Source organism: Passer montanus, unplaced genomic scaffold, assembly GCF_014805655.1.
Source record: "Passer montanus isolate IOZ18808 unplaced genomic scaffold, ASM1480565v1 scaffold2, whole genome shotgun sequence".
Taxonomy (NCBI): Eukaryota; Metazoa; Chordata; class Aves; order Passeriformes; family Passeridae; genus Passer; species Passer montanus.
The window spans coordinates 25667484-25686835 of NW_024366591.1; the positions used below are offsets into that span (position 1 = coordinate 25667484).

At 38.6% G+C, this 19352-nt stretch overlaps 1 protein-coding gene across 12 annotated transcripts in view; it reads left to right on the plus strand.

Moving 5' to 3' along the window:
- PTPRK (protein tyrosine phosphatase receptor type K) overlaps positions 1–19352 on the plus strand; it is a 378252-nt gene that overhangs the window by 177998 nt on the left and 180902 nt on the right. For all 12 annotated transcript variants that reach the window (XM_039707322.1, XM_039707321.1, XM_039707325.1 and 9 more), the window contains exon 6: positions 9518–9692. In XM_039707322.1, coding sequence (XP_039563256.1) covers positions 9518–9692 — 175 coding nt within the window. The remainder of the gene's footprint in view (positions 1–9517; positions 9693–19352) is intronic.

Below are 19352 nucleotides of genomic sequence, written 5' to 3' on the forward strand. Positions count from 1 at the left end.
ATGCTCAGAATGTGTTATGTATTAAATTTTTGAAAGAACGGTGCACACAGGGCATTCTAAACATGAAAATGCAAGAGTGGGATGGGGGCTCTGTTTCCTTATTTCATTTGATGATTTCTGTTTGAAGAAAGCTTAATTTCTTTGCTAAGATAGTAGAGAAATAGAATTAACTGGGGAAATTAAATAACATTTGTGTACACCAAGACTCCAGAAAGCAGTGTATATATTATCCAGCATTTGTTTTGTCAATCTAATTGGGATATCAGAGCAATAGGGTTTTTTGCATAATCGGGCTGTGTTTAACAGCTTCCTGAGATGGGCCCATTGTGGCTCCCAGAAGGCCAATACGATTTTCAGTGTCTTATCGATGTCCGGTTTAGCTGGACACTCGTACAGTGCAGCGTATAGAGCTTTTTGCTGGAACATCTGTTAAACCATATGTCTTGGCACCTGGTTCAGATGGCGATAACTGCGGCACTAATGAGTCCATCCATCATTGCTGAGCTTTGCATTAACATAGCATTGGATTAGGGAAAGCGGCTTGTTCTGGCTTTGCAGTCAGATGTGCTTTGCCACGCTCCGCGGTGATACCATTTGCCTTGGCGAATCTGAAATTCAAAGGGGTACCGGCTGCATGCGTTTAAAGGTTTAATATGCGCCTTGTAATCCTGGGCAGATTTGCCATCTGAGCGGTGGCGAGCGGGCCAATCTGTCAGCAATATCTGTGGGTGCTGGCTAACCGCCCTCCACTTGGGCTGCCAAGGCTGGCGCAGCAGCCCCGCGCTCGCCCGTGGAGAGACTCGTCAGCGTTAATATGGTCTGATGCAGCCCTTCTCTCTGCCAGAGGAAAGTGTCTTTCCTCGTGGAATAACAGATAATTAAAGCAATTGCCTGAGAGTAATAATTGAAAAAGTGAAATTAAACAGCATTATGGAAAATAAAATGCAAATTGCTGTAAAAACAATGGAGTCGGGCTGACCTCCCAGCGGTACCAACTGTTACTGGAGGATGAGCGAGCGTCTGTTCAGGCTCAAACAACTGGCTGCATCCCACTCCTTTTGTAGAGGAAACTGCCACAATCCCCAATGCCCTGTTCACCATCCTCTTGGGTTTTGCTGCTGATTGCCACAGAATGGGATGTGATATTTATCTTAAGTTTTCTTGCTAGGTACTGCATATATATACACTCTTTAACAAGTCTTTGGACCAGGCACATGCAGATGGTATCCTGTTATGATGCATTGTGTAAGACCAACAAAGTATTCCAGGAATTTAGATTAGAAAGGCTGTATAAGAATTCATGCCTCTGGCAAAGGGTTGAAGGACAAAACGTTGACTGTTTTGTTTTGCTTTCTGGAAGGGCTGTTTCCTCTCAAAGGAGAGAAGTTATGCAACAGAAGTCCTTTCCTCATGCTTTTCCCAGGTGAAGACTTGGATTAGTATTCAGCAGGAGGGTTGGAGTGTGGGCCCTGGATCTTTGGGGTAAACCATTTAGCTAACCTAACAGTGAATGCTGGGAGGCTGCTTTTGGTCTCAGAAAAAATGCATTTCTAATAGGAGAGTCATGTCCAATTTGACTTTGTTTTACATTGTTTGTATGTTGCTTTCTATGAGTTTTCTAATATAACTTTGCCTTTTGAGATACCATTGCGTTTTGATACTGGTTAACTGGTTAAGATACCCTTTCTTTAGTTTGATGATAAAACATTTGCTGTTAGAGTGCACTTGTCTATTCATCATGTTCATTACATTGGAAGAATGTTTTTTGTTGGTTTGCACAAATTTTATGATCCCTGAAAGCTAAGGAGAGCTGAGTATACTCTGAATGTTAGAAAAGCTTTGTTATTTTGCTTTTTTTGTTCAGTGCTGCCTAGAGAGAGTTCAGAGAGGATGCCTTGCTAGCATCCGCAGGGTTCAGCCATGGAACTGTGATGGAGAGTTTTGATCCCCTCTTTGGTTTTGGTCAACTGTCAAGTTTGATGCTTTTTGGTTTTGAACTGTAATAAGTCAGTCAGGTCTGCTTGCCCTAAGGAGGAGTGGGAGCTGTGATGCTGTGTGGAGGCTGCAGGAAGAGGGAAGGCCTATGGCTCTGGTTTTGCTCTCCTCCCTGGGTGGCAGTGGGTGAGCCTCTGGGGAGATAGAAGGATTTTTTGGATTATCAGCATCATCTGCCTAAAGCAAGTGCTAATCTGCACAGCAAACTGGGCTGTTTGTGACAAACCTTTTTTCCTCAGCCAGTAAAATCCTGCTCAAATCTACATCATCTTACCTTTATCTTGATTACTGACAGTGGCTAAGCATGATATAAGTTCTTTTTCTTTTTTTTTTTTTTTTCTGTGCTTGAGTCTTGCACAGAAACTTCACTTTCCTCATTTGTTTCATACTGGTTGCTTTTACTTACAGAACATATGCTTTTGAAAGGAAGACACAGTGTAGGGAGGCATAGAGGACTCTTTTGCAGTTATTTGTCTATTCCACCTTCACTTTCACCTCATCATGTTTACGGTCTGTGATAGACATTCTGGTTTTTTCAAAGTTGTATGAAAAGCTGCCTTGAAGTGATCTGTTAGGCTCCTTATAAATTACTTGACTTGTAGTTTATTCTGTATCACACACTCCTGATTCAGCCATGGTTATACAAAATATTCAACCTGTGAAAATTACAGTATTCATAACTTGTTTGTTTTTTTCCCCCCCTCTGTTTTCTTCCCCCTCTATTCACCTTTGATGCTATTTAATTTAACCCTGAATGAACCATTCTCCCTCTCTCCTGCCTCAATTTATCAGCTTCATGGATAAATATGGCAGTTTCCCCTAGATGCCCGGTCATCCTAGGTTTCAACAACATGAAATACTGTAATCCTCCTGGTCTTAATTTAATTCTGCCCCAGTTAGCTAAGTCCTCTGGTTTGCATAGCTACTGGTCATTTAGTTTACACAGCAGCCTTTGGAGTTGTCCTCCCTGTAGGTCTTCCCTGGGGTCCTGTGGTGACTGGAGCATCTGGTGCCGGGGGCTGTGCTGCTGATTGTGGCCTCAGTGGTGGCTCCTTCCCCTCCTGCCATTTTGTACTTTACTGGTAGAATGGCTGCCATGGAAGTTTGGTCCTTCTCTGTGGTCCTCAGTCAGCCAGTGGCTGAAGCACCCATCTAAATGAGACACCTGAAATAAAGGTGTGTATACAAAAAGATATACTTATAAATCCCTTGGCCATTCTGTCCTGGGACTCTTGTCTGCTATTGTCTGCATCCAGGTTGTCTTCTTCTCAGTGGTGTGGTGTGTGGTAGGTAGCTTAATACCCCAGGCCCTAGTTTTACTCAAATAGCTGCAGGACTTCATGAATTACAGAAGAATAAGAGCAGCTGGTAGGCTTGGATGCTGTTAGAAAAGGGTAAAATGGTCTGCTGAGAAATTTTTGAGGAGCTGTCTTGTGGTGTGCTGGCCCTCAGTGGTGGGTTTGTGTGCAACTTGTTTCCTTCCTTCTAACTAAGCAGATTTTTTTAATTTTGTGCTGCAGGATAAATACTGTAGTTCACTATACAGTGCTCGAAGTGACATTGAGCAGTCACCTTAAATCACTGTGTCTGGAATCCATACTTTTGTGAATAATGTGTTTTTAGTTTCTTGTTGTTATTTTTTTTAATCAAGAACACTGCATTCCAGAACCAAAGCTCTCTGAAAAGCTCCATTAAAAAAAAAACAAAAAAAAAACCCCAAAACAAACAACCACCCACTCCATTAAAAAAAAAAAAAAAAAAAACACAAAACAAAACAAACAAACAACCACCTTTTTTTTTTTTTAATGTTCAACATATGTTCGATTAGGCTCAAACTGAGAGGCTTTAAAATGCTCAGAGAAAGTGAGTGTGGCTTTTATTTGTGTGGTGGCATGGCCAGGGACACGATACTATGAATTTTGCTAGTTTGCCTCGGGTGGCTCTTATTATAATAAAATAAATTAGAAGTGCTACCTCTAAAGGGCCAGATGGCTCTCAATTAAATTATTTCATCAGAGCCCTTGATTTCTTCAGTAGGAGGGTCAGTGCAGCATGATAGAAATTTGAGCTACTTCAAAGGGGACATATTTGAGTAACAGCAGTGCATGATACCAAGACATTTTGAGTAGTCGTGGATTTTTCTGTACTGCAGTGCAGCATGCAGGATGCAGCTTGGCTTGTCACATTTGTTCATGATCTTCAGTGTATGTTTGCATGGGAAAAGTTGTGCAGGTTTTCTTGCTTATAAATGAATACGTAGTTCATTGGAAAGTAGAATCTTCTTCTGGTTTGCTATTCATGTAGGAGACCAGAAAGTCCTACTAATTTCCTATTTTAAAAAATATTTAATGCTTCCCCTTAATAATCAATCAAACAAAATATATTGTTAGTTCACCTGCTTTTATTCTAAGGAGATAGGACTATTTAAGCATATTAATTAAGCTATATTTCTAATTCATGATCTGCTTGAAAAAAATGATTTCTTAGTCTAAATTTTGTGCTTATAAATAAAATTGGAAAAATAATACCATTTTGTTCAGTAATTAAATCTGTTGTGGGGAAAAAAATAAAATTTTAATTTCCCACAATAAATATATGTCATGCTTCATTATGTTCCTAGTATGTTAATAAATTTCAAAATGCCGTGAATCTATTGAGCCATTTGCGTAAAAGATGAAAATATAACAACAATAATATTATATAAATAATTTTTTATTTTTCTCCATTTAGAAATTGTATCTTAAATGCTCTAAAAGAATACGTATGCCTATGGAAAAGTGGCAGACAAGTGCATATAAAATAAGATTTAAACACTATAGTTATTTATAGCTTTTACTTTCCTTTTTCCTTGTTTTATTTATTTATTTTTTTTTGGAAAACATGATCTGGCAGAGATTGTGCATTATTGCTGGCATTCAAACTATCCACAGTCAACCCTCTTTCTTTTCTTCCCCCATCAAAAAGAGACATTTCTCCCTTTACATAATGAGTAAACCCAGTAATGTTTCGGAACATGTTGTTTACAAATGCCCCTTTGCTCAAGGCAGCAGAGGTCTAATGCCCTGGGCTGATGGGGTTGTCTTTCCAGCCCTTGTGCTGCTGCTGACATTCTGATTGCAGCTTTGGGGACTGGGTTGCTCAGACAAACTGTGGACTTGTGCCCTGCTTACCACACATACCTTGCCCTCTCCTCTGTTGCCAGTGGCCATGCAGTGAATCCGATCACAAGCTGATCCATTTGGTGATGATAATATATGGGGAGGGACAGAGTTTTCAGGAAGATTTTTCATATTCCAGGTTGTTTTTTGTGCATGAGCACAGGAGGGAAGGTGAGGAGGGAGCGAGTGCAGGGCAGCTGATAGGGCACTGCTGCCAGAGTAACGCGGGTGTCACTGCAGCCAAAGCGTTGACATCGGCTGATCTCCGGAGGCATCCTGGCATCCAGCCGAGAGCCCGAGAAGGCAACCAGAGCTGACTGTAATTATTAGCAGTAGAGTGGGCTTATTTTAAGGTGTTTACAGTAAGAAAAGGATGGGGATGTGTAAGGTTGAACTGTCCAGGCTAATAAAAATCACTCGTGTGAAAAAAAGGGTTCTAGAAAATTTAGAGGGACCAATGCTGCAGACAGGTGTCTCATTGCTGTTTAACCAAATAAAAGCCATGCTCACCACTTTTCAACCTGACAAGTTAAGGGAGAAAGGCTGATGAGTTTTTAATTTGTATAAGATATGCACTTAAATTCTACCAATTAAATAAGACTTTCGAGTTTAAATTCTTTTGATTCCTCTCTGGTTCTAAAAGATCAATTAAAATTGCATTTCATATTTACTAAATGTTTGATTTCTTTTGTAAGGCAAAACAGAGATATTTAAGACTAACTGTTAATTTACCTAAGATTGTTTTTAAGCTGCATAGGTTTTGCTGTTGACTTTATTTAAAATATAGATGATCTAATTTCATTGCCTGAAAAATGTTTAGTGAAATCATGTTCCTATCAAATTAAAAATAACCTTGAAGTCAGAGCGATTTATTTAAGATTGTAATTTTAAATGGCTGGAATGCCAGAATTAAGGAGGTTTTTTCACAGGCTAATATTTCTTTTAATCAAGTGTTTAGAGAGAGTAGTTCTTTGTGAAGCCCAGAGTTATTTTCACAAAAGAGAACTGCCTGGTCGTGACCTCTCTTAAATGAGCAATTCAGGGTTATCAAATCAGACAGCAAGAGACTGGAGGAACCAAGGATCGCACAGGGTACAGCCATTACCTATTAGTATAACTCCACATTAATTTTAAATTGAATTTTTAAAACTTAATTGAGCAGCATTTTCAAGATCTGTTCAGTGTGAGCAGGACATAAATTGAAACAGTATGTACCAGGAACCCTTAATAAGCAGAGAACACTGCTGCCTTTCTTTCCTCTCCTTTAAAATCAGTAGTAATGTTCTGACATTAAAAAGAAGAATTTAATTAAGAGATCGTGACAGTGCATCTGAACTCTGACTGGCTAATGGGTTACCAGTGTAAGGAATATGTGCTGAAATGAATGCAGGGTTTTTTCTTTAACATTCATTTTTACATGAGAACTCTCTTCTGTTTGAACTTTTCATAATTTTAATGATGGAGAAATATTCTAATGGGTAATCCATACATGAAGAAGGATTTTGAAAATCTAGTTGTGCAGTTGTTTCCCAAGAAACAAATTCCAATACAGAGAAATTAGAGCAACTGCTCCAAGCCTTGAAAGATAATATGGTAGGAAATCATTGATATAAATAAAAAAAGGAAATCTGAAGTGTTGTTCTAGAACTGTAAAGCTTGCCAAAATTTATTTTAATTAATTTCTCTGGAAGTAAATTAATATTTCATTTTAAGTAGAAGCCAAATTCACTTTGTTTCTCAACTTGAAGCATGCAGATGAGCTTAAGTAAGCAAGTTCTGATCTTCAGAGTGTAAATTATTTTACATAGTGTAGCTTGAATTTGCTTCTCTGCTGCACACTAAGCATTTGGCATTCCAGTTTAAAACACTGGACTTAGTGAAATGGAGTCCTTCATTTTAGAGAGCGCCCTAATATGTATTTTTCCCTCACAGCAGAACAAGAATGATTACATTACATGATTTCCTCATCAAGTCTGATATCATATAAGGTTTGAAGATACACCATTGGCTGCTTGGTATTTTTAGCAATCATATGGCAAGTTTGTGTTTAGGGGGGAGTTTGACTTCTATCTGCTGGGTGGCTATGATGTGACAAGGCTATCAGGGCATAGGACAAGCCTGAAAGGAAGAAAGTACTATGAGTTTTCTTTATTTTGGTTATTTCAAGGCACTAGATGCAAGGTTTATATTAAACAAACAAACAAATTAAAAGCAAATTAAATTTATGACAGTCCAAGCCTTTGGTTGATACTGGGGAGGAGAACAGGGCTAAGGGAGGGGTGGAGGGTGAGGAGTGCAAGACTTGAAAATACTAATTTCAAATTTAGTATTTTCTATCAAAAGAAGCTAACTAGCTGGAGGGGAAGGTGCACCTCCCACAAAATATTTCTACTCTTGTTTAAGCATCACTGAAATAAAGCCTTTAACATCATCCCTAATTTTCTTTATATTGAAATTTAATAATTTCATTGATTTCTGAAGTTCAATAAGGCTTTTCATGTGTAGGAGTATTTGCAGGCATCAGAAAACTTCCTTAATTTTTTTAAATCGGAATCAGATACCCACAGAGCTGATAATGGAGCTTGTGTCTGTCACAGGGTGACTTGGTGGCACTAGTGTTGGTCCAGGTGTCCTAGAGCCCAACATCCATTGCTTTTGCCCTGGGAACACCCCCTCAGAGACCACCCCTGTGATAACCAGGCTTGTTGTTGTTATGAGATGATGACAGTTTTAGGGAGGAGCAATAAGAGTACCTTTTGGAAGTGTCTTGTGTGTCTTTTTGTTCTGGAAATCTGGTTTTGCTCTTGGTATCTTGTGGGTTTTTTGGCTCAGCCCTGCAGACACAGCTCACACCTGAGGAAATGGCAGAGAGGGTGGCTGGGTGAGGGAAACCAGATGGTGTCTTCCTGCAGTGAGAAAATCACACCAATAAACCCATAGCTGGTAAAGATAATGGCAAGGTCTTTGTACTGGAATGTGAGTGAATGAAATCTGCCTGCTTGGTATAAATAGTTTAAACATGTTAATAGTTAGAGTGAATGCTTGTTTTGGTGGTGATAAACTGGTTAATCTGCCTCAAAACTGTTTAAAGGGACTAGTCCGTGCTAGGACGACAAAGGGTAGATGTAAAATGTTATGAAGTACTCCTGCCTGTGACACGAGGCTGGCTGATATACACATGCAGCATTAAATAATCTCTTTTTTGTGCCCTTTGTGTTTTGCCACAGGCTTTCAGGTTATTAAATTCTGTGGCTCAGCAGTAGTGCTTTCGGTGTTAGAAAGCTTGGCGTTTAAAACCTCAATGAAGTTTCTCATTCCAGGGGTTGATTAGACCTAAAAACATTCACAGAGGTCACACTTTGCTATATTTTAAGCAGAATGAGTGGTTGCAAGCAAATTCTACCATCTTTCCAGGGACTGAGCAATGCTGAGTGCTCAGAAACTGTATCCTGATCAGGAAATAACATGCAGTTGATCCATGGGAGAGAGCAGTGATATTGTTTGTTCTCTTTGTGCATGTTTCTGGCTGTTTTTTAATGCTGACTTTTGGTGGAGGGTCTGTTTTTCAATGGAAATCAAAATTGAGCATTTCATGTGAATGGTAATAAGGAAAAGAGATCCCACAAGAGCTCAAACTGTTTCTGTCTTCCTGACCTGTCACCTGGCCCCGCAGCTCCAGACAGATTAAATTTTTCTGTGATTTGTGGTAGCTGTGCCTTTTTTTAAGAACTCTCTAAGCTTCTTCCTTTAAATTAGATCTGTGTGATTCCTCTTTTAGTGCCTTCCTGCCCTCCACTTTTTATTTCAGCTAGCTTTAGATGGATAGGTGGTGCTTAGTATAACAAAGCTAAAATTTTAGAAGGTATTGAACTTGGACAGATAAAAGGTAGCATTAAAAAGGAAACATTGGTTGGTTGGTGAAAAAAGAGCTGTTGCAGACCTTTGAAATACCTCAATGCCAGGTTTGTTTAAACATATCTTACAATACACCCAGTGTATGTGTTGTAAATCTCCTTAAAGTTGAATGGATTTTCTTAGGAGTACAACTGCTGCTGCTGGGCTATCCTAGGATGATTCCAGCTCTAAGGCAGTTGCAGTTGAGTATGTCATGGTCGTGTTTTTGTGCCAGTGCAAAATCCTGATGGTACTTTTCGCTGCTAACTCCATTTTGAAATGATATTGAGTACTGTTTGTTTCTTGATGGGACCTCGGTCCTGAGCTCTTCTATCATGGAAATGCATGGTAGCATGGTCTGAGTGCATTTGGGTTGAAGTTTTGGTTTTTGTGTCTTCTTTGTATGACGATAATGGTAAATGTCTTTTATATCTTTTGAGTTAACTCTGCCTTGTTACTCTTATTTTCAGAGAAGAAATGGGGAAGATATTCCAGTTGCTCAGACTAAAAATATCAATCACAGAAGATTTGCAGCTACCTTTAAGTTGCAAGAGGTGACAAAAACTGACCAGGATTTATACCGCTGTGTAACTCAGTCAGAGAGAGGTTCTGGAGTCTCAAACTTTGCTCAACTTATTGTTCGAGGTAAAGTCTTATTTATTTTCATTTTATCCAGTTAAATGCTTTTAATACCAATGTTTTCTGCTTGCACTTTTTATTTAGCCTACATATGCCTTGATCTGAAACGATCGCACAAAGATAGCCCTGTGAAACTCACATGAGATGAAGGACTGGATTGCAAAGCTTAAAACTGCTTTCCATGGAATGTACCTGTGTGAAACCCTGATCCCACAGTGTGTGGAATGTGCCTGCATGCTTTTCTGGGAATGCTGTTTGTTAGACTTCCACCTTCCACCTAACCATACATAGTTACCATTCCCTTTTAAAATCTGTTCCTTTGAGCATACTGGTAGTAGAGCAAATAATACATTGGTCTGTTACCTGGGAGACAGGTAGATTAAAAGAGTTGTAAACTTTCACCTACCCAAGGACTACTGGGAGCATTGTGGAGATGTTCTGTGATGATTTCCAATAGAGAAGTAAATGGAAAGAAAAGAACACTTGCTTTTCCCCCTTGAAATACTTTTTTGGTTGAAATTAATTCAAAAGCCTGCTGGTGTGCAACCATAGCTGGTTTGTGGTGTGATCAAGTTGGAGGTTTTTTTCTTTTTTGCATTTTTTGCTCTGGAAACATGTAATCTTGACTGGCAGAGGATGTGATTGAACACAGAAGTTCAGTTTTAACTTCCAAAATTGTGTGCTCTGTGGCCTGGAATAAGCTATTGAACCGCTTCTTGCCTAATGATGTTACCTCCAAAACTTCCTGTTTCATTCTTAGCTGTGATGAGGTTTACAGTTTTTTAACTGGGAAAAAAGAAGAGGTGTACAAAATCTGTTTGGGGGGCTGCTGCCTGCCAGAGGGGTTGTTTTAGCCAGGTAGGTGCAGGGGTCTGACACCTTTGGGCTCTTGCTTGGTTCCTTGGTGGAGCAGCAGGATGTTTGCTCAGTTTGGCACCTTGTAGTCAGACCTGCATCGGGAACGGGGACAGGGCAAGCAAGTTTGTCCTCAGCTTGTAGAAATTAAAGCCATGTAGGAAATGCCCTGACCTATTTTTTGTCTGGTATTTGCTGGCAGAGGTATTTTCCCTGGGAGGCCGGTTGATTGAGGTCAACCAGGTTTTATGGCTGCTATAAAACATCAATAAAAATGGGCCTTGCTGACTATACAAAGATTTAGACAACATGTTAAGAGCTTCTTTTTATTCTGTTAGATGCACCTTTTGTCTAGGAAACTGCAAATGGTCTTCATCCTAATAAATTGAAATAAGTCCTGTTGAGGCACGAAAACAGACTATTGTTGTTAGAAAGGCAGGGCAAATCAATGTATTTATCCAATAAATTAAGTTTTCTATTTTTTCTAGTATAAAACCACAATAAAATGGTGTTAAGAATACTATTTATCTCAAAAAAAACCCCAACAAGAATATAAAATTTCATAGTACCATCTTTTAAAATGCTTCATATTGTCCTGCTGAAAAACTTGGGTAATTTCATAGATAACATCATATTTATGGCTCAAATAATATATTATATATATATATAAAATCTATATAAGTTTTTTTATTTTAAGTTTAATTTTACTTTCTGTGTGCTTTTTATTGGAAGTCCAAGAATATTAATATATTTTTTAAATATACATATATACACACATATATATATGTATATAAATAAAAAAATAAAAAACGCCCTAAAAGATAAACCTTCCAAAACCATTTTCATCTATTTGACATCATGGTAGAGAACAAAGATATATGTTTTATAGTTGAATTTATTGCTTGCTGATGTATTTGAAAAGCAATATACAGTAATATATTTTCTTGTTTGTCTGGATAACTGCTAAATAAATCTTGTTAGCCAAAAAAGCATACCCATACCCTTAGGGATTAGCTACCCTGGTGTTAAAACTGTGCTGAAAATTAACCATAATGACAGGTCCTATATCTCAGTGGCACTTTAAAGCTGACATCCTGCTACATGGATACAAAAGATGATAATTTTAGAGGAAATTTTTGGGCCACTGATATGAATTGCCTTTAATAAGAGCTGGCATAGTATTGCCCGTTGTCAAAGATGACCCAGGGGGAAGAGTTTATTAGTGGGTTTCCTTCTAAACTGGAAGTGACAGGGCATGCTTGGGGCCCTTTTGTTGCTGTTTGTAACAAATGAAAATTTCACTGCAGAATTCTCATACTGAAGAGTATTGATCTGTGTGTTCTCACAGCCAGAGGAGGGGAAAAAAACGATGAAACACAATTTACTTTGTCATGGCTTTAGTATTGCTTCCAGATAATTCTGAGTAACAATAGGGTTTTTGGTTTGTAGAAGCCAAACTTTATTGACAGCACTGTTTATTAGAGAGAAAGGCATGAGGAACAGGAGTTTTTGCACAGTAACTCAAAACCTTGGTGTTTGCATTCATGGCCAAGATATGGATATATCTTGGGATATATCCCATGTCTATACAGACGTGTGATACCATAATATAGGTCTAGAGGCATCTGCTATTTTCCTGATGAGCAAACTATAAGTTAGTCTTGATTAGCAATGAAAGTTTCCAGTCCTATAATGTACATTATGTTGAAACATCTTTATTTCATTTTGAGCGTTAGCAGAAGAATTACTTTTAGTGGAGTTCTAAACTCTATTACAAATGTACTTACCTGGGAGGGATGGTATACATTTCAAGACCTTGAAAGAGATAACTCAATTACTCTGATTAGTTTTTTGAAGAAAAATTGAACTAGGATAGGATTTGTAATTAAATTATGAAATTTTACCAAAAGTAGTTCCAGTCAATGATTTAATGGCTCACTTTTTTATAGAGCTGGTCTTCAGCTCCCAGCTCAGTGGCTGCACAGTATTGATTTTTTTTTACATGGTTTCAATGGCGCTGCTATTATTCTTGGATTCATGTTGAAGGAGTTTTCCCTTTCCCCTTCCTTTTACAGGAAGTTTGGTGTTGTCATTATTGTTGACCTACCCTCCTGAATACGTCCATCAGATCAATTGTCTATTTATATTTTCTCTGGTAAATTGGCAATTTCTGGGAAGGGAATTTCTTGGAGTCTTCAGGGTTGGCTGCATTAGAGCTTGAGGGAGATGCTGGGAGGAAGGAACAGTATTTGTAGTATTTGTGATAGGTAAGAGTGGGCAAGAAGCTGATGGTGTCTTTCTTTTTTACTTGTTTCTTACTTGCTTTTGAGAGCAAGTGTATCTCGAAGTCTCTGCTGCTTAGTGTGCAACTGTAGACTCCTACAATTGTGCCCAAAAGAAGTGTCCAAAGAGATCACCTGTGCCCCAGCTCATGTGTATATTTGATATATACAACTGTGTAGCCTTTCCAAGTTACAGTATTAATTGTTCTGATCTTCAATCAGTAGAGAATTTTGCCCCCATAATCAGTTCTTGTACTGCTTCATTGTTCTGTGCTCTAAAAAACGTACTGGAATCTTTCTCTGAAGTTGTCAGTATTTTCCAGAAAAGTTTCCTTGTACATCAAGAAACAAGGTAGTATCCAACACAGCAGATGTGATCAACTTCTTAGTTGACATGGCATGTTAAAAGTGGCTGTGAGATGGGAATGAAGCTGATGTTACATTCTCATGTGTTTAGCAAAGTAGCTGCACATTGTTAGAAAAATAATTGTAGAAAACTTGATGTTATGCTATTACATGCTGCAAAATCAGCAAGAAATATGGTGCATTTTATCTTATGTAGTGTATCTTGCACATAAGATGTGGAAGAAACTGTTAGAATTAAAGATAAAATAGAAAAAGGATAAAAACCTTGACATGTAGGAATCAAATGTAGCATTTGTTAATAATAATAATAATAATTATGTGGAGAGTTCCGATTCTACTGATAAGTTTATAAGTGTTATTTGAGCCATAAATTACAGCAATTTTTATGGGTTTACTACATGATTTTTATTTTTTTTAATTGGTTTTTTTTTACATTTCTTCATCCAACCAAAACATCTGTTCTGCGTCCAAAGCACAGTCTCTGCCCTGAATTATAGTTTCAATGTGGAATTGTCTTTATATATCTGGTAAATCCAAGCTAGTAACAGCAGACAAAGGCAGTTTTCCTCTGTTGAAGTTTTCGTCTTCTGAATGTTGCTGCAGAAATCCTAAGTTTTGATGAACTGACCTGTTTCTAGGCATCTGACCTGTTTGTATGAGTTTGTGGATATCATTATTTCTTGTGTTTGATTTGACATTGCAAGCGGACTCACTTCTAAGTCATCAGGTTCAAGTTTTGGAATTTGTGATTATATTTGACTCTGTGTTAGCCTTATTGAGCTAAGTTTGCCATTGGAAGCAGTTCCTGTTATGCAAGCCTGGCAGTGATTTTTCTACCTTTCTTGTCTGAATCTCTTTAGGGATTTTATATAGGAAAACTAGTAATTTGGCTGGTTCCTGGTGATGCTAGAGCACTGTGAAGATGGAGTTTGCCCCTGGCAAGTAATTCTCATGGGAGCATTATTCTTTTTCTCCTACAAGAAAGCTTTGAAATATTTCCATTTGAAAAAGCTGTGTACTGAAATGCACTTTCCAAATTTCACTGGTGCTTGTTTTCTCTGGAAAAATAAGTGGAATTTCTAAGCTTGCTTCAGATGTGTGTATTCAATTTTGTGACTTGGTTTATTTGTTCAGGATAATAACAGACTTAAAAATATGTCAAGGAGAGCACTAGGTGGCAGGTAAAAAGTAAATACATCAGGTAGCCTAAATTTATGTTCCCTGCTTGCAAATGGACGGAAATATTTTTACACCAATTTTACAAAATGCCCCATATTTCTGCCCTCCATTATTAAGTTCTCTGATAAATAGGACATTTGTAAAAAAAATAAATTTTCCCCTCTGGTGATATTACCCACCATCATAAAGATTAGACAGTTCAGGTTATTAGAGATGCTTTGTAATGTGTTCAGAAGTTCAGTCTCCAAGAGTCAGTGGCTTTGGACTGTATCTTTGAAAAGTCTGGCGGAAGACCATTGGTGTGTGTTTTTCTGAACTCACTGAATTTCAGTCCAGAGAGGAAATTGAGGAGAGAGATTTTGCAGTCCAAGTTTTTGGAATCTGTGGGCTTTTCATCACTACCTTGGCTAGGTTTCCTTTTGAATCATCAGCAGACTTCAACAGAGGTATGCAAATATTTTATTTGTGTCAGAAGCCCCCTGTGGCTGTTGTGCTTCATTCATAAGTGCACTTCTTAGAGTATTGATATTAATGCTGGTACTCTTCTGGACACTCAACTCATTTTCAAAATGACTTTATACTCTTAAGTTTCCTAATTAGTTGTAGCCTAGTTCTCTCATGGCTGTATCCCTGCAAGAAGAGCAGATGATAATGTTATAATTACTTTGGAGTAGTTAGAAAAGGAGGAAATTATTTTGTAAAGTTTTTCTAAACCTTGCTAATAAAACACAAATTATATTTTGAGTGTATATTTAGGTATAAGCATTTGTCAGAGAGTCAAGGATCCAATTAACTTGATCTTTTTGTGGTATTCTCTGGTTTTAATTTCTCTATTGTATTAAGATCTTATCCTCTTTAAGTAGGTTTAACATGTGAATCTTCCTATTTTTCAATGCTCTGTTCCTTACAGCAGGTAAAGAGAGGCTTTCACCCTGAAGTCAAATCCTGCCTCCTTTACATAAAAAGAATGAAATGCCTCAGAAAGTCTTTCTGTTCATAATGGATAAATTGAATGAGATAGGAGTCACGGTTTCATCATTCATCTACATATCAGAAAGAATAGCAGCTTTACTTTCTGCTCAGGCAACTCTTCTGTGGAAGTAACTCTGCTCAGCTCCTTTGCTCAGGCAATATTTATCTCTGGTTTATATAATTAATAGGTGCATTGCTCATTTTCTTCAGGAAGTGTAGGAAAGCTGCTTTTATTGGAGAAGCAGGAGAGAATAGTTTTGACAGAATTTTTCAAGGAAGCCAGAGAGACTGATTCACACAAGGTAACAGAAATGCCAGGTATTTGGCATAGGCTCCATTCCTTCTTTCTGTGTTGAGCAATCTTGGCTGCACAGGTTTACATTTGAAATGAAAATCACAGGACGGCTGAGATTGAAAGGCACCTCTGGAGGTCATCTAGACCAAACTTGCCCTGCTCAAGCAGAATCACCTAGTTGCCCAGGATCATGTCCAGATAGCTTCAGAAAGTCTCCAAGGATGGATATTCTGCAGCCTCCTTGGGCAACCTGTGTCAGTTCTCAAGCACCCTCACATTAAGAAAAAGTGTTTCCTGCTGTCCAGAGAGACCTTCCTCTATTTTTCTTGGTGCCCAGGGCCTCCTGTTTTGTCACTAGGCACCACTGAAAAGCCTGGCTCTCTCCTCTTTGCATGTTCCTTTCAGCTGTTTATGCACATTGGCAATATCCCCCTGAGCCATCTCATCTCCAGCTGACTCTTGAAATTTTTCTTATGTGAGCTGGTGCTTTATTGTAGTTCTGATGTGCTCTTCAGGAACTCCTGAAACATTTAAGGTAAAACAGATGTTTTGTTTTTATTTCACAAGACATGAATTTTGTACTGCTTGATATAGGCTAAAGTAATATTCTCATTAGGCAAAAAATAGCAATTTCAGTGTTGATACACATCTTCTTAATATGTTCACTGTTGATACACATCTTCTTAATGTGTTCTCTGAACTTAAAGGTGACTGGTCTAGATCAGAGCAAAAACCCAAATCCTGTAGTTCTGTGTCCTGCCTCAATAGCCATTGATTGGACAGAGTATCATAGAAAAGTAGATGTAGAAGCATCCTTTGCTGACTTGGAATTTTTCCCAGGGTTCTGTGGTTCAGATGTCATCTAAGTGAAGGGCAATACCATCTTAGCCTGGATGTAAGTGTTGTGCCTTAGTTTCTCACTCATAACCATGCAGGAACCAGAACAGATTAATGATTAACTAATTCACTTGGTGCAAGGGCCATTTTCTATTTATACTTTTCATTTCCTGGTGTATGTTTTTCCCTGACATGCATGATGGATGTTGATGCTTTGTGGCACTTTGATTCACGAGTCCAAGCAGCCTGATTTCCTCTTGTATTTTCTGCAAGGCTTCATACTGCCTGCATGAGAGCACATGGGATAGCTTCTGTGGAAGCTCTTCTGTCTTCTGCTCGCTTCTCAGTGGCAAGAAGTATGATGAAAATACTCTTTTCACAGGCTCTGGGTGGAAATCAGAACAAAAGAAAAAAGAGGAGGACGACGACTAGGAATGCTGACAATTAGCTGGATCGATGTTTGCATGGCTATTTCTGCTCTTTTCTGAGGGCTGCTTTTCTATATGTCAATAGAGTTGCATTTCTAGGCATCTGATCACATCTAGAACTACATATAGCTTTTCTTCTGTCATTCTAATTAGTAGGTGTGACATTTTATTTTGTCTGTCATTTGGCATCACACTACTTTGTGTCCAGGAATGAACATGTAGCAGGCCTGACTGGTTTTTTGATGGCCCTCTTTGACCATGTTACATAAACATTCAAGTAGGAATGTGCTTTCAAAGCAAATCTCCAGAAAAGGGCCCTTCCAGGCAGTGGACTGCTACTTGTTCTTGTTGTTCTCGCAAGCTCTTGTGGAGACCTTGCTATGGCTTGGCAGCAAAATAAATACAGCTGCAGGGTCAATGAAAATCAGTGGGAGCCTGTAATGGGTGGTGACCTGGGATGATCTTGACCCAATGGCTCACAGTTGCAGAGTTAGCTCTGTGCTGTCAGGCTTTGTGCTGGCTTTAGGTAATATTCCTCACAGGTTTCCTGCCTCTGTGGCAGACCAGGTATTATCAGCCCCCTTACAGGCAACATAAACTGGGTATCACCAGCTCTGCCTAATCCAGCAAAGCTGAGAAACAATGCAGCTTCACTCATCCTGATTCAAAATGGTGCTGCCAATGATATCACAGATGTGATATCATGCATCAGTGAATGCATGAGTGAGATCTCACTGTTTAGGTGCTCTCCTACACCTCTGCCATGTCCTCATGTGCCTCCTTACTGTGAAATTACTTAAGTGAATCCAAACACCAAATAAAGCATTTGGGAAATTAAAATGTAATCACTTTAAATAGTGGGATTCTTTCTGGCCTATAGGCTTGATGGGAGTCGGTGCAAAGGAAAAAAGAGGCAAGGGAAAGGCTTTTGGCAGGCGTCACTTCAGAGAGGAAATAAGAGGATTCTTTGTTTCTTATATCTGTGTTTTATCCAAGTACAGTGACATGAAGATCATTTGCAGTAAAGTGATTTTTCTCATCTTAATTAGAGATGTCTCCAGACTGCCCCACCACAGCACTGCTGTATTTCACTTGGATAATTTCCCTTCCAGTATCTGGTCTGTCTCTACATTTATTTAAATCAAATATTTCATTTAAATACTGCAGCTCAGGATGGTCTTTCTCAGTTTAAATGCCACTGACATTACCATGGAGGTTAAAATATTTACTTAAGTATAGACAAAGTTCCCTTACTTGCCATCATTTTCCAGTTTTGGGGAGGGGAAAACCCCTCTAGGTTTGACATCTCTGTATTGTGCAGAGTTGTTAAAAAGGGTGCCGATGAGTAGATGCATGGTAATGATGAAAAGGAGTGCATTTGGAATTCAACATAGATGGCAGAAAATGCAGGATGTCAGAGAAGCCATATATTAAAGGGAATTTGAATTGGAAACTGAATCCCAACCTGCCACTGGGGGCATTTTGATCATTTTGATTTATTAAACTTTTATAGCAGCATTCAGACGAAGCTGAATTAAAACGCTTAGTCTTGGGTGGTTTATGGTACACAAGTCATCATGCTAGTGAAGTCTCGCCATGATCAATGTAGAGTTAATTTAAGTTGCTTTTTTAATGCAGGTGCACCTGTGCGCTTTAGTACGTATTTAAAAATCTAACAGTGTTCTAATGCTGAATCACTTAACAAAAATACAAAATGAAGCCACACCGACAGCTGCATTTGGGTGAATCTTGCTATTAAATTGTAGTTGAACTGCAGGAAAACAAACTACATATATATTCCTACACCAATTTTATATATTGGTAAATGTACAAATACTATAAAATAGCTAGCAATGAAAATATAACTATTTCCTTGAAAACAGATTATACTGCTAAAGTCATAGGTGCTTGCATTGTACCATTCTGACCATCTCTCATCCTCAGCAGCTGTACGTAGACACAGGGAGCACCATCCCTTCAATAAAAAGAAATCAATTACTATTAGAGTGGCACTGCAGGTTAAAGGCATTACAGGTTCACACTCAGTTTTGCAGCAAGGAGATGATACTTCTCTGCAAATGGGGAATGATGCAAAAGATGGATGAGACAGAGTTCAAGGAGCAGTACTGTGAGGGTCTGGCACTATCATTCCAAGCTGTCTCAGAGACATGATGGATGATTCAGTGGCAAGAAGCAATAATACCTGATGATGAGAGATTTGTCTCCAGATCTTAAGCTCACTGCATGCTGTCTACCTGTTGGTGTTCTAGCGGCATAATGATTCCTGATGTGTTATGGAGAGCTAAACTATTGTACTTAAGCAGCTAATTTGGAATGTTGAATTTAGTAACCTAGATTCTTTGCCAGCTTCTAGGAAAGCAAGCAGCATATCAAACACTCCTGCACATGGTGAATTTAATTACCTCTTATTTATGTGTGATACCTGTTGACA